Source organism: Aricia agestis, chromosome 13 (assembly GCF_905147365.1).
Source record: "Aricia agestis chromosome 13, ilAriAges1.1, whole genome shotgun sequence".
Lineage (NCBI taxonomy): Eukaryota > Metazoa > Arthropoda > Insecta > Lepidoptera > Lycaenidae > Aricia > Aricia agestis.
Window position 1 is genome coordinate 8,406,329 of NC_056418.1, and position 17,037 is coordinate 8,423,365.

At 33.4% G+C, this 17,037-nt stretch overlaps 1 protein-coding gene across 3 annotated transcripts in view; it reads left to right on the forward strand.

Moving 5' to 3' along the window:
* The first annotated feature begins 367 nt into the window (after positions 1–367).
* Positions 368–17,037, forward strand: part of LOC121733216 (beta-glucuronidase) — a 39,142-nt gene continuing 22,472 nt past the window's right edge. Inside the window, exons 1-2 of one of the 3 annotated variants that reach the window (XM_042123400.1) lie at positions 368–372; positions 16,463–16,726. In XM_042123400.1, coding sequence (XP_041979334.1) covers positions 16,466–16,726 — 261 coding nt within the window. In that variant the 5' untranslated portion in view covers positions 368–372; positions 16,463–16,465. Of the gene's footprint in view, positions 373–14,889; positions 14,905–16,158; positions 16,182–16,462; positions 16,727–17,037 lie in introns of those variants that run through there. The other 2 variants (XM_042123398.1, XM_042123399.1) reach the window with 2 other exon arrangements.

Below are 17,037 nucleotides of genomic sequence, written 5' to 3' on the forward strand. Positions count from 1 at the left end.
TGTAAATGAAAAAAATTTCTACTTTGAGTGCGGCAGTTTATCCTCTACATGACTTAACTTAAACTCTACATTAGTCAAAATTATATTTTGTTGTGTGTACGATCCAGTTTTTAATGATCAGACATACAAAAACCGTGGTATTACCGTAATTCTACATAAAACATATGGACTATGGGCTGCCTATTCTCCAAAGTTTTATAACTTGTACCAAACATCGTCTATTTTCTAGGTGTCTGCTATTTGTATACCACTGATGAGTATTGTTGAAAAAGTTTCTAGTTTAATTATTTTAAACCAACATCATATTTTTATTTTTATACGGTAAGCGTATATTAAGTAAAGACATCAGAAATAAAGCCCAATTTTTTTAAAGTTGCCTTGGGCATTGAAAATAATTATTTATTTACTAATTGCGGGCCGCGAGTTGGCCACAACTGGCCTGAGCTTAAGCTCGTGCGACTGTATCACAATTCACAACAGCTGTATGTTGCGTCACGACACAAAAACGACATAACTCCAGCACACGTAAATCATTATCGATCATAATCCTGAAGGTCTATTCAGAAAAAACTCTTTACCATTATTAATAGATCATACCCCTTGAGGTATGTTCATAAAAACTCTATCGTTGATAAATCGATTATATTCCTAAAGGTCTGTTCATAAAAAAGATATAATATATCTACATAAACATGATCATTGTTATCCTTTATGACAGACTAGATGACGCCCGCAACTCCGTTGCGCCAAAACTCGTTTATCGCGCGTGTGCCGTACATTTTCCGGGACAAAAAGTATCCTATGTCCTTTCCCGGGACTCAAAGTATCTCCATGCCAAATTTCAGCAAAATCGGTTCAGCGGTTTGAGCGTGAAGAGGTAACAGGCAGACAGACACACTTTCGCATTTATAATATTATATATTACTTATTTATTAGTATGGAACTATGGATTTGAGGTTTAGAGTAATAGTATATTATAGTTTTAAAGCAGCTGTAAGTCTCTTTTGGCGATATTGCAAAGCCTAATCTTGATAGACATCTATTTATTACGCGTTGCGCCTACTTAATGTTATCCAAGCCCTTGACAGTATCATAGTTTGTCCGTATGGCCGAAATGAAAACTATCGCTGGTGTCATTTGAGTGCCAGTTGTTGCGCATCCACTTATTATTGTTGCTTAAAGTGCGACAAGCTACGAATAATAAAAACTAAGGAAACGCTAAGGAACCGCTCAAGGCCACCTAAATATTGCAAATGTACTGAAATGTGTACCTAAGGTACACATTTTTGAGAAGTATTGTAGAGCATGTTTTTGACGGAGTTACTTTTCCTTAGTTTTTATTGTTCGCAGGCGACAAAGCTTTATATGAGGTAAAGGAGAACTGTCAAAAACAGCGTTTTTGATAGACTGGAACTAACGCTGGCATCACACCAGCGTTAGTTCCTTTTTTCGCCACGTTCATTTAAAGCTCTGTCGAACTAGAGTTCGAATTCGGTATAGATACCGAATTGCGTCCTGTTTCAATTGAAAAAAAATCCTTATTCGTCGATTTCCTTAACTCTATATTTAACTTAACCTCTTAATAATTCTGAAATCAATTTGTTACTAAGAGAGACTTTTCAATCGAATCGGTAGGTTTCGCTTAGTAACAAACTATAAAAGCTATTCGAGAAAACTTTATAATAATTGGTATGTTTTCTTACTAAATTGAAAGATAGGAATAATGAAACACAGAGCAAAAAAAAATTAAAGCACGTAGTGGACTGTAGAGTCTAACCTAAACTCTTAACTTAGTAGAGTTTCATTAGTTTTATGCAGTGCAGATTATCATTGTAAGAGTTACCAAGAGATTTTCCGATGAATCTATAATAGTCTCTATTTTTATAATACTTAGGTCAATTTTGTATAAACACAAATAAACAGTATTACGTTACTACAAATAAACACGACCGGTTTCGATATATAAATCATCATCAGGTGTGATGAATAATCAATTTTGTATAAGTAACTTAACATAATACGGTGCGAGCATTTTTCTCATCGCTCCTAGACTAGAAAGGTCAATGACCTCTGATGCCATCATATCTTATTTTGACTATAGAGTAGTTTAAGATGTTTGATTTTTTGTGTGTTACGTCATATGTAGAAACACCTATGTGCGGTGGGCCTGTGTCTCTAGGTGGCCCATGGGTCATTAGAATAAGTCGGATCAATTGACTCTTGACTCTACGAGATGACTCATGTTGTTACAGCTACAAATATTGCTTAATCTTAGCGTTTATACTGTAATAGTTCAAATTATCGCTGCAATCCATACCCATGTTTTACACGCAGTGCGTCTTTCTGTTATCTATTCAAGATTAATCGAATTTAATTAGGTGTAAGTATATATCTATTTTTGTCACAGATCCTATAAACAAATCTTTCTCAAGAATACAGTTGCTTATTAAAATTAATTATTATATTCAATTATGTCTATACTGCTGTTAAAACTCTACAATCTTGAATTTCCATTGTACTTAGTATTATTCCGTAGGCTTAGTGCTTACGTAAAGATACGTTATCGGCGACGTATCCACAAACCCTGTAACCCAATAGCGAGTAAGAGCTAACCCGGTGCCCCACTTAGGTTTCACTGCGTACATATTATGACAGTTTTACCATTTCATTGGTGAAACGGACTTTTCCTTTACTGAGAAATCACCTTCGCACTCTGTAACTTAATCATTTTATGCGGCGGGTTTGCATTACTCCAATCCAGTGATTCAATACAGCGCTGGATTCTACTGGAATAGTGTAAACGAGCACTGGAATGCACAGGTTCCAGTGCCCGTTTCGATCACTGGATTAGAATTTAGAGTAATGTAAACCAGCTTTAAAAAAAAGTAGCTACCCAATTCACTACCGAATTGAGTAACAATAAATATGGAGGTGATGCGAATATTTAGTTTCTTATCTGAAGTAAGTAACGAAACAGCAAAGACATACATATTTACTGATATGTAGAATTTAGGGTAGTAGGAAGTTAGGGTCAGTAGAGTTAGGCTGTGTAGATTCAGAAGCTTGGCTCTACATCACATGACAAATCTGATATCTTTTTCACAGGGCAAACCTTGTGTGGTCGTCTTGGCAACATTTTACATGAAAGGTTTTTGGTGTGATTTCAGTTCTCTTTGTAAGTTGCTAGGTAGTATTTTTATATAATGTTTATTTTTTCTTCTTTTTGATAGGCATTTTAATAAAATTATTTAAATTATATAACTGAGACAGCTACCATGCGACTCTCGATTAAGGCGGAACCATGCAACTTAGATTACATCAAATTTCAGCTTTAGATACAGCAAATGTAGAATGATAAACACTACTAGACCATATCTATACTATATAATATTATAATTATAATTTTATAATATAATTATAAAGAAGAGTTTGTTTGTTTGAACGCGCTAATCTCAGGAACTACTGGTCCGATTTGAAAAATTCTTTCAGTGTTAGTCCATTTATTGAGAAAGGTTATAAGCTATATTTTATCAAGCTACGACTAATAAGAGCGAAGAAATAGAGGGGAATGTGGAAAAAACGGGGGAAATTATTTGAAAGAGTTTATCTCACGAACTACTGGAGCAATTTTTCTGTTATATGGCACAGATAAGAAGTAGACCACGTAAAGGATCATTAGCAATTTTTTTGGACTTATTTGTCTGTGCAATATCTAATTTACGCGGGCGAAGCCGCGCGGAACGTCTAGTTTTTATATAAGACCGTCTCCCAACCTTTTCACAACATTGCAATTGCCACTAAAGTTTGTCTCCAGAATGAAGGAATTGACCTCCTCATGGCCAATAACTATGTATTTACCTTATTCAACTTATTCAACACTCAAAATTTACCTAAACCAATATAATTGTTCAATTGTTTGCGTTTTAATGACTACTATTATGTAATAGCCTATTAATTTTTTTATGTGTAATTAACTGCTATTTTATAATCGTACACCTAAAGAGCTTAAAATTTTTTCAAATTATGATTCTTAATTGCTTTATATTCAAGGGCAGAAATAGTATTAGCAAATCTTTATTGTCATTATTATAACAGCCGGACCCGGCAGACGTTCTCCTGTACCTACATATTTTATATCATCTTATTGTGGATTAGCGAACCTACTGTTTCGAGTTTTTTTTATAAAATAAGGGGGGCAAACGAGCAAACGGGACACTCGAAACATTAGAAGAGCTGCAGGTGGCCGTGGCCGTGGCAAAAAATGTTATCAACTGTAACTGAATACTTGATGTTTTGTACATGGAAAATGTAGCAGTTGTGAAAATAAAATAATCGTTATGGTGTCGTTGTCAAGTAAACCACGTACTTACTAGAATCATTTTGATAAATCAACATAATATTATTTACATAATATTATATTTCTTTACGTAAGTTGAAATTGTGTCCATATTACACTTTGTATCTATGCAAACTACTTTTGTTCGTGCTTAATACTAAGTTTTGTAACGTGTTTAACAGAATAGCTTTAGCATACTGAGAAAATGTGAATGTTGTAAAAGGTAATCATGAAAATCTATTATAGCTTACGTAAGATTCTCATCGCTAAGTAGCGGACAGCCCACTCGTACCTAAACTCGTTTAGTCACTCGGCAACTATAACGATTTTTCACAAAATATGATCTATAACTAATTTATAAATTATTAACAAAAAACTTTTTGAAAAAGGCTTTTATTTAAATAACTGTCTATAAATAAGAAAAAATTAATATTCCCGTATCTTGGATGAGCTGCCATATTGGCTGTAGAATAGACGTAACATTCGTTTTCGAGTTACTTTCAATGACCTTTTTTTATTTGATAGCTGAAAGTATGAAGAATTGAGTAGAGAAAAATCTGCAAAAGCCACTATTTAAATAATAACAATTATTAAGTATAATATTTAATACTTTTTTGTGAGTTGGAAGTCGGTTTATGATTTTTTTGTTTAAAATAATGTCTGTAGCAATTCAATTCCTAAGCAATTGGCCCGATTTAGATAAAATTTCTCATGTGTATTCAAGTGGGTTCCAGAATGGTTTAAATTTAAAATTAGGTTAACTATGTGCACAGGACAGAATCTATCGGGTCTGCCTGTCTAACGATAAAAATATTAAATAGATTTTATATCATGTTATCAGTTAATACTATCTCCAAGTACGTAAAGCGATCGTTGACACTCAGCACGTGGTCAGAGGTAAATAACCGTTTGGGGGCGTGACTTTGCGACGAGATAATAAATCTAGTACATATTATGCGTGTAGCAATTTGCCATAGACCACGCAGCGGCGAGCGTTTTCAGTGTCTTATTATGATTTTAAACTTTATCTATCGACTGTTCACGCGCCGCCGCCGCGTAGGAGCCGTCAGAGTGCTCGCGGCGTCGCGGGCCGCGAGACTTTCCAAGTTTCTCAAGCGATACTATGTATTACGATAATGGAGATAGAGTTTAAAATCTTAAGACACTGAAAATGCTCGCCGTTGCGCTGCCATTTCGTTGTGATTTGAGCCTCTTAGAGGCTCCGAAATATTTTAAGCATTTTCCGACACTTTCCACCTGCCTATCAAACAGAGAGAACTCTGTTCTTAAAACGAACGAACCCAAAAAATGTTTGATACGCAAGGGCGTATCAAACATTTTTTGGGGCCAAAACATTCAATATCCCCAACATAGAGCCTTCGCGATAACGTGCTTTTTGCCTCAAAGTCGATAATTTTGAAGCTAAAAAGATAATTCTTTAAGATAAATACGTTGATTACAAGCAATTCGATATAAATTACTATTTATGAGGTGCTATAAAGCGTTCTCTGTAGTCGGCGTTTAATTGTTTTGCTACACAATCCCACACATTGTGAGAATAATGCCTTGTCAATAATTATTTCCTCAAACTTATTGTTATTGTTTTTGTAAACTCGTTTCATTTGCCTTATTACATCAATTACGATACTCTATAAAGAGCTATAAATGAGGAACTCTTGCTTTTGGCGTTTCATTTTAAAAATAGCTACTCGTACGGCATGTATTTTTTATACTATCAGAGAAGTTGCTTCATAGGCAGATGGCGGACCTATTAGGCCTGGAGATACTGACACAAAATTCTTGGTCATTTGTACCAGACTGGCGGTTCTACAGGGGTATAATTAAACGTTATTTATCCGACACGTTACCACGTACGATTAACGCCCACGCGTTTGGGCTGCCAGTGCGAGCGTTATGACCATCATTTTCCTTTTTGCCTTTACGTAACTATACCCCTGTAGAACCGCCAGCCTGGTACAAATGACCAAGAATTTTGTGTCAGTATCTCCAGGCCTATATGTAATTTGGTAGCGTTACGTAAAACCCATACGAATAATCATAGCTAACATTGAATTGAAATAAGCCAATTAATAAGGTCCATCAACTGTCTATGAATCAATTTTTTCGATGTTACTTTTTTGGTATGGATTTAAAATGTTAAGGGTGAGTTTCCGCTGTTTGCGAGTTTGTCGATATCATAATACAAAGAATAACCTTAAATTGTGTAGTATACTTTGAGTCCTAGGAAAGGACATAGGATGGTTTTCTTACCGGAAAAGTACATTTCCCACTAGATAAACGAATTTCTATACTTAAGGAGTTGCGTTTAACATCTTGTAAAAACAATGCCCTGTGAAGGTAGCACTGTAGTCTGTACAGTGTACACAACGGTCCATTTGTATGTAAGTATGCCTTAATTAGTCTAATCATGCTTTAGAAAGGGGTTAAGGAGAGGCATTGTGCACTAATGACACACCTGCCAGCATACATTACGCTAAAATATACGATCGTGATGAATGCTTTAACTGTTCCATGCATTGTTTGACGTAGAATGCATTTTTAAGCCTTACTTATGAGTTATGAGGTAGACGCGGGCAGCGTATAGTATACTGGACATTTACCTATAGTTTGATCGCGTTATCCAGCTGTAAATTACAAAATAAATAAAACCGGCCTAGTGCGTGTCGGGCCACGCGCAATATAGGGTTCCGTAGTACCGCTAGTTTTTGAAATTTTTTGTATGGTCAATGAATGTACATTTATAACGTGTTTTTCACTACTAACAACATCATCTCAGTTACTCTAACGAAAAGTTCCTTTATACTTTGCCGAATACATTTTTTTTAGTTGATTGACTATTACTCAATATTCAATAACTTATGAAGTCTTCTTAGCCGTGATAGTTTTCCCTTTAAACTCAGCATATTTCCTACTCCCATTAATTTTTTCACATTTCCAGAAGCAACCGTTTAGCTGGTAGAAGAGAGGGAGACTGGACTTTAACGATTTTTTCCACTTTAAAACTTAATATTTCACAAATGGATCTCTTAATACAGAAAATGATCTATGAATACCCATAATATTTTAAAAAAAACCTTTCCAACGACACCCTACACGATGGCGTGGGCGCAAAAAAAAAACATCCCCGCTTGATGTGTAGGGGTACCTCCCCAAATTCATAAAAAATATATTTTTCAAAGATTTTATGTACCATTTTGTCGGCATCATTAATATGTGTATTCATGCCAAATTACAGCTTTGTAGGTAGGTCCTATATACAAACCGCGGACAGACAGACGGACAGACGGACAGACAGACAGACAGACGGACAGACAGACGGACGGACGGACAGACCGAAACTAGATTCCTTGTTGAATACGGAACCCTAAAAAACATACGTACACACCTTCAAGGATGTTCTAGTGGATGCAGGATGATGTTGTAAGTGGCAGCTTGTGGAGCAGCGCTGTCGCCTAAAGTTGTCGTTTCGACCTAATTTGTTATACCACAAATTACTGATTAAAGTTACTACATAAATAATACTTGCATTTTAAGGTGAGATGGGCCAGTTTCACCACTTGCTGATAAAGTGCCGGATCAACAACTTTTTCTATCTGTCAAGTGGTGGATAGCCTATCCCGAACTTATCAAGAAGTGGTGAAACAGGCCCTAAATAATGTAAAGTTGTATACTGTTGCACAGTATAGCAATATGGCGACTGTTGTATAGCTAATCAAATAAGTAAACATCAACTTTTCACTTCCTACACTTAATTGCTCTACATAATATTTTCGTGATCTTACTATTATATAAACTCAGTCAACAATTTTCGTATGTACTTATTACCGTATATACCTCTTGTTATCTACCACTTATTTTTATAACATGATCGCATTATTATAATATAGGCTTAAATTGTAGAATGTAGAGTATTAAAGTTGTACCCGAAACAATGGATCCTTAATATGCAGTATAGTATTTGTGGAGCGCATCACAGATCGTAGATAAGCATTTCAAAGGGTTCAGCAACTCTGTAACATTCATTGGGATACGGTCAGCAAAACTATTTTATAAATACTATATTATTTAATATGACGCCCGCAATAATGCTGCGCCAAAATTAGTTAATCGCGTACATTTTTGAAGTGAAACTTCTTTAGGCGCGTTGAGAGTAAAATTTCAAGGACGCGTCATGGCGATACCGTCACGGAGTGGCGACGATTTTATTTATTTATTCTTCATGCACAAGACACATTTAAACGTTTGTAATAATGCATCGGCGTACTTATCTCTTAAAAGAGATCTCTTCCAGCAAACCTTATATTTTTGTGGATGTATTGTAATAGAGGGGGCATGTACACAAAGAGACAAAAAAAAAGAAGAAATCAAACAATCATAAGCCTATACTGACTAATACTCACTAAATCGAAATTAAAATAAACTTAGATAAAATTATTCTTACTTACTAATAAAAATATTTACTTAGTACTTACATAAATACGCAAAATACATATTAGTATACTAATTTTATACACATATAAATACTATAATAAGATAATACATAATAATATATAAATAAATATAAGTAACAAAAACGTCAAATAGTGTGAAAACTGATGCACATTGGCTAAAAACTAATGAAATTTAGTAAAAGAGAGAAAAAAATTTTTTGACTACTTCTGACACGTGTACTCGGCACACTCGCTCTTTTTTTCGAAATAAAAGTATCCTATGTCCTTTCCCGGGACTCAAAGTATCTCCATATCAAATTGCAGTAAAATCGGTTCATCGGTTTGGGCGTCAAGAGGTAACAGACAAACACTTTCACATTTATAATATTACTAGATGGCACCCGCAACTCCGTTTTCGAAAAATTCGTTTATCGCGCGGGAACCGTACATTTTTCCGGGATAAAAAGTATCCTATGTCCTTTCCCAGGACTCAAAGTATCTCCATGCCAAATTTCAGCAATATCGGTTCAGCGGTTCGAGCGTGAAGAGGTAACAGACAGACAGACAGACACTTTCGCATTTATAATATTAGTATGGAAGTATGGATTATGTATGGATCCACAGCTGAACATATAACCTCCTCCTTTTTATGTAAGTCAGTTTTACCCATGTACCTACCATAAGAAAAAATATTTCCTTGGCAGATCGCGGAAGGCAAACACCTGATGAAACAAGTAATTCTAATTTCTAACTTTGTCTTGACATAAACAGACCAAAATATAACGTATAGTATGACCGCTATCCATTCTACCATACTTACTAATATTATAATTCAAAAGTGTGTCTATATCTCTATAACCTCTTCACGCCCAAACCGCTAAAAAGAAAAGGATAGTGCTTTGAATCCCGAGAAAGGACATAGGATGGTTTTACCCCGAAAAAATGTACGGTTGTCGCGCGATAAACAAGTTTCGTCGGAGTTGCGAACATTAACTAGTAAGATATAAGGTAGGATATAAGTAATAGTAATAGTTTAAAATATATTAATATTCATTCAGCATTGATTGTGATTTGTTGCATTCGATAAGTGCCGAACGCACCTTAAATCGATAAAAGTTTTGGCTGTTATCTTGAAGAAATTCTCGATGTTTGTTTGGTTACATAATAACGTTAATCGTTATCATACCATAATTAAGAGTTTATTGACTTTATTTTTGATAAGCTGTGAATTTAAAAATAAAAGTATTTCTAATGTTTTATTGGTTAAGATCTTTTAATTTGGATACTAAAATAAAATGTTTTTTTTTTTTATGAAATAAGGGAGCAAACGGGTCACCTGATGGAAAGCAACTTCTATCCCCCATGGACACTCGCAGCATCAGAAGAGCTGCAGATGCGTTGCCGGCCTTTTAAAAGGGGATTGGGTAATAGGAGAGGGTAGGGAAGGGAAAAGGGTAGGTGATTGGGCCTCCGGTAAACTCACTCACTCGGCGTAACACAGTGCAAGCGCTGTTTCACGCCGGTTTTCTATGAGCCCGTGGTATTTACCCGGTCGAGCCGACCCATTCGTGCCGAAGCATGGTTCTCCCACGTCGAAATTCTAGAAAAAATAATTTGTGATCCATACTAATAATATTAATAAAAATGCGAAAGTGTGTCTGTTACCGCTTCACAATTCACGCCCACAACGTGAACCGATAATGCTGTTTGGTATCTAAGACTATAGAGATACTTTAAGTCCCGGGACATAGGATACTTTTTGTCCCAGAAAAATGTACGATGTCTAGGCAATAAACAAATTTTGGCGCGGCTACAGCAGGGTGTAACAAAACTAAGGGATGATACTTTAGGCCTTAGGGTACAATTTTTTTTTTCACTTTTGTATGGGGAAACCCATGACGCTGGGGCGCTTACCCATACAAAAGTGAAAAAAAAAATTAGTCTTTCAGCGCTGCTACTATCACAGTGAACTCTATAGAGAGTTCACTGTAAACACATACACACCCTAAAGTATTATCACTTAGTTTTGTTACACCTTATATTATGTATAGTTTAAAAAAATATTAAGGTAGTGATCAATAATATTTTACTAATTACTGTATTTTTTTTGGAGCTGCCTCGTATTTGTTTATGACAATACAGCACAGTCGTAGTTTTATAGCCACAAAAATATTATAATATAATAAGTATATAATTCTAAAACGTAATTTTTTGCGAATGATAATTAAGAATATTAAATTAAGCCATAAATCGCGCCACTATGATAATAATTAATACAGTGCGAAAATTGACTTTTGTTTTTTTTCCCCATGTTTTTTTACTCGATGACAGTGATATCTCCTTTTATTTTTTGTGTAATAAAACTTATTAATGATATTCCAACCGATATGACATCACGAGATCGTCGTTCGCTTGATAGCGAATTTATGACTTCGGGAAAATAACGTGAAAGAATTCTGCCACAGAGGTAAGTGAACTGCCAAATGATCCGGGATGACCTCTAAAAGAGATGAACTTCAGTCAATGACTTGAATATTTATTACCTAGTCGGTTTTTATATAAACAAAATTAACATAAGTAGCCATTATACTATTTATAATAGAACAGTTACATGCAAATTGATATGAAAAATTAATAAAATAAACATTAATAAATAATACAGCTGATGTGATGTCTGGTTTTTACAGTTTATTCACAGAATACCGTTTTTAATTGTAAACAAACATACGATATCTTTAAGAATATAGATAATTTATTTATTTTATTATATGTAACTTGTCTAAATTTATTTAATGTCCTTCCAAAGAAAGCTCAGAAATTATAATGCTAAGTTTGGCCATGAAAGAAAGGGTAGAATAGACAAATTGACATATTATTGAACAAGAAAATCTCTCGTTTTATCTCTACAACTATCAGTAAGTATTTCTATTATTTCGAATTTTTATACTCTAGCCCAGAGGCAAATTTTTCACGACTTTCACGGCCACTTTGTACCATTTTTCCGGTAGGGGTAAAATCAAAATGCTACACGCGGAGCACTGAAAAAGTCTCGGCGGGTCGCAGGTTGGGGATAGCTGCTCTAGGCATACCTGCAGGCATTAGTAGTGAATTAAAACAATTTAATATTAAGTTAACATTATTTTAAATAATTTTCTCAAACACAAAATAAGCGTGTATCCAAAACTGAAATGTTTTCTTCGGGTGTAGACGCTGAACTATTTTTAGAAGCTTACGTGACTAAGGACGCGTACTTCCGGTTCAATGTAAAGGTTACTTTTGAATAAGGGCTGTATCCGGCAAAGGTTATCGGAATACCGATAACTTTGTTTCGCGTGCATTTTGTAATTACAACTCAAGGGTTGTTCTAATTTAAAAAGCCTAATTGACATTTTTTTTTATATTACACTTAAGTTATGACGTCAATTAATTTGCACGGGAATGTACTTTTACCGTTGTTAATCTATAAATAAAACAAACCGTTTAGATTTTATGCTCTGTTATACATAATAATTAATAATAAATTAATAATTATTAAAGCCTTGATATTAAAGGTACCAAGGACCAAAGTATTGCTTTTAGATAAGATCAAAGATGAAAAAAATGCAATAATATATTCTTAAAAAATATATATTTAAGTATAAAACCCAAACAAACGGAACGTACCCTAGCTATAAACAGATAACGTTTTTATAAATTTTATAATAAATAATATATTATGTTTTCAATACCCTGCTAAACGATTATCAAATAATGTGAATCATAATTTATTGTTTGATTTAATTATAAGTAGGTACCTATCAAAATATATTAATGAATAATATTTGTTTTAGCGCGGTATTTGAATAATATTAAAATACCGGATTCTTAAAAATTGATTTATTTACTGAATACAAACTGAATGTCAATGAACTGGACAATATAATTTATAAATATAGTTTGATTCATTTCATTCAGTGAACAACATTTCTTTGACCTCAGCCCCGTCTCGCTCAGGTTTTTTATCGCTAAATCATTTTTTATTTTCTTCCGAAGAAAAAAATATTTAAAATAAAATATAATAAAAAACAATGATCTCTTAATCTGAATTTTAAGCAACAAAAAACCGGTCACTGAATAAACAAATATTTATATTTGTTTTCTAGATAGGGGGTTAACGAACGAAAATGTCCAAGAATTGTTATACAGGGTGTAACAAAAACAAGTGATAATACTTTAGGGTGTGTACATGTTCCTTGTAGAGAGTTCACTGTGAAAGTAGCAGCTCTGAAAGACGAACATTTTTTTTCACTTTTGTATGGGGAAACTCGTGACGCTCGGGCCCTTGCCAAAAAAAACAAGTTTATTATAATTTTTCACCGTCTGTCGCCGTCACCTTCCTCATTTTTTCCTAACGTTACATTATTATTTATTATGATCCAGTATAATCTTCTTTGTCGTTTTCTTCACAACTGAAGGTCACGCCTGGAAAAGTTCTCCTCTACTTTGGTTGTTAAGTTTCTTTTCGGTCTTCTGCTTCTCTAAGGGCGGCCCTGTTAAATTCAGTCCAGTGAGTGTCGTCCAATATAATATTATCTATAATGATATTACCTATCTGTAATATTAATGAGAGCAATCGTTTGTTAATATTTTTTTTGTTTCTTATTTGTATGTTTGTAATATAAAATTTTGTACAGATATCATAGGTACCTACATATTATAGAGTAAGCCAAAGGGAAGGCTATAATATTATCATTGCTGTACAAGGTTTTCTTATGATACAGAAAAGTATTTCAAATTGGGAGCGCCAGGGGCAAAATCTTGTGGTGGTCTTAATTTGCAATAAAACAGAAAAAATAATTATTTAAAAAAATTGGTAATATTTTTTATGGATTTCAACTTTAAACTTGGCTTTGGAAAACGACTGCTATAAATTTTATAATAGCATGTGTTTTATGTTTAGCAGAGAGTTGCTTTTCTTTGGTCAGCATTTCAGCAACCTTTTTGACGCGATATTTTTATAATATTTGTATCACGTTTCTGTATTTTAGTCCTTAACAATATATCAAAATGATTAAATAATTAAGTATTGAGGTTCCTCAGATAGTGCCAATTTGAAAAAATATAGAAGTTAGACCCAAACTAAAAGAAAAACACAAAATTAATGGGTTCATTGAAATATTCTACATACTTAACGCACTTTTGTACCATTCCTTTTTAAACGTTTATGAGATCACTTCATTGATATTCATTCAATTAGGTACTATCATAAAATGTATCTTATAACACGTTTAAGTACAGTACAATACAATATATTGGCAAAAAGGTACACACTATACAGTGAACGATATAAAAAAGTGGAGCAATAATCTTCTGAATTAAAAATATAAAATTAACAAAATATAATGATGAAATGAAAATGAAATAATAAACATGTTTTTTGCTAAAAAAAATAAGATGTTTCATGTAGGTATTTTGATATTTTTTTAGAGAAATCTATTTAGAATTTGGGTAAGTACTAATAAATCACATACTTAGTTACATAATATAAATTATAATTCGAAATCGAAGTACAAAAATAATATTTATAATTATCTTTTATCCCATAAGAAATATTAGGATTTTTTACTTTTTTGTGCCATTGTCTTTATATTAAGTACCTATTTTTAGATTTTTTACTGCCGCATTAATGACGTATTGACTTAAATGATAGTAGGTATATTGTTAGCATTTTAAAAAATTACACAAATAAGTTGTAATTCAATACTAATCGAGATAGGTAATTACGCTGAGCATTATCGTGTTACATTTTGCAGTATTATTCCATGTTATGTGTAAAATGCAAAATATGTAACAAAACTGTCAATCTAAACTGTTGCCATTGTTATCTAGTTATGCGAGCCGTGTAGAACATTTTGTACGGACCGTCCGCAGCTTTTTTACCCCTCAAAGAACGTTTATGCCGAAAACATAAGGTTCAGAATGTAGAGGCAAAATAAATCTGAACGATGTTTATATTATGGTGGTGTACGGCATCTGACACAGAATGTACACAAATGAGTTTCGCAATGCTACACCAATAAATAGTATTACATGAAAAATTTTTAAACAATAGCTAGCCGCCAGTGGGCAAAGCTTATGGTAAGTCAAACCAAGTTAAGATTTTTTTGCATTGATTTTATGGAGCAAAAACTAAAAAAAAAACTTCTTAATGCAAAAAAAATGTTTTTTTTTTTTTTTTTTTTGACAAAACGCTTTTTATAAACGTTTGATTTGAGCTCTACTTTAGCTCTATATTAAAATTAATCATTTATCTGAATGATTAATTTTAATATAGATGGATTAGGGTATCTACCCTAATCCACGTCTTTGCCGGATTTGTGGGTTTTCCCACGATCAGGCTAACAAATCAAGTACAGAATGGAGCACAAATAAATATTACTAGAGATCGCCCAATGGTCGAAATTCGACCTTACCTGCAACGACATTAGGACTACTACCTATATTTTGTAAAAAATATTGACTTCATCATAGTTTTTTTCAATTCTTGTCTCTGGAACTCAGCTGATCTCAGACTGGCCGTTTAAGCATTGTCTAATAGTATCTAAAATTAAATAAAAAAAGACAATAATCCATTTTCAATTTGTCAACTTGTTGTCAACAGACTTCAACCATAAATAAAAGAGTATAATTCGTATGTATAGGCTTGTCACTCAAAAATCTGTCAATTTTCCTAGTAGTGTCGTAGTGTGTGTAACGTTTTATTTGTTAAAAATATATATGATAAAAGCATTATTTTAAAATAATTTTAGCTCCATGCACTCCTTCACCACATAAACTATAACTGTTCGAAATTTCATGTACCTACGTTTCCCCATTTTTCGTAAAAAGGGTTACAAAGTTTTTCTCTCACGTATTAATATATAGATTATTATTTGCATGATGCGTTTGGCGTGTCTAAAGTCTAAACCACTCTCCGTTTTTGGTAATCGCTAAATTCTTAAAACATTTAACAAAGGTTACGTATCAGAATTATTTTTAAAATGCTATTGAAATAGCTATTGTGCCTCCGTTAAGTTTTTTTTCTTAAATTTTTAACACTCCTCAATATTGAAATTTTCATGTAAAAAAATATATAAATCGCATTACAATTATTATAAATACTTTAGCCGAATATTTCCAAAAACAAAATTAAGTAGGGTATTCACCCTTACCTAATAAAGTTATTTTTTAAATTTTATTAATTTAGGGTACGTTACACTCACCCAATTATTTGTTTTCGGAATTTTTGTCACTACATCCTGAGCTGTGATAATCCTTGCTTAGTCAAAGTATATAAACAGGTACGGTTTTTGTTTGCCTGTTTGTTTTCATTCGTCTTTCCTTGAGTGCGTATCTCAGAAATCTTCTAGTAATAGGTCGTTATTTTTATTTTATTTTTTTTGTTGCAACTTATTTTAATTTCCAAATAAACCGTTACTCGTTGATTTATTTTAATTTTTGAAAGTTTTTTTTTTATTTTATTTTAAATTTGTTTATGAATTCTTTTAATTCATAATAATCATTTACTCGTTGATTATTGTAATTTTTTTTATTCTTCATGATTTAGCGCGCCACAATTTTTAAATTTAAATCGCATTTTATTGATGCTGCTATCACGTCTTGCTTCTTTTGTAACAGAAACATAATATTGTTGCAGATAATGATTGTGAGGAAGGCACTATGCGTATGCCTCCTGGTGTTGCTCGCGGGAGCGAGAGGGCTAGTACCAGATACTGCGAGTGCGAACGAGATAAATGAACTTCAGAAGCAGAAGACCACATACTCGGGGGCGGCGCTATACCCCCGCACCACAGAGACCAGAGATCTCAGGAGCCTAGATGGTATCTGGAACTTCCGAAAGTCTCCTGCTGATCCAGAGTATGGATACAGACATGGATGGTACGAGAAGGATCTTGATAAGGTAATAATTTTTTTAATTTCTAATGAGAAATAAAAATCTGCTTTTTTAGAATATAAACAAGTGATTTTTTGGGCGGTAGGATTAGCAGTACACACATAATCGTACTCCAGCAGCGCATACTTCTGAATGCATAGTGTTTTATAAAGCTCTGTAGAAAAAATAAACACGAAATTCCTCGAAGTATAGATATAATGTAAGAGATATAATTTATATCTCTCATAATAGGAATGTACGTAACATACCATTACACATACATTTATTCATAAGCACATTTAAGACGCTCATTGTTGGTGTTATCTAGATGGGTATGT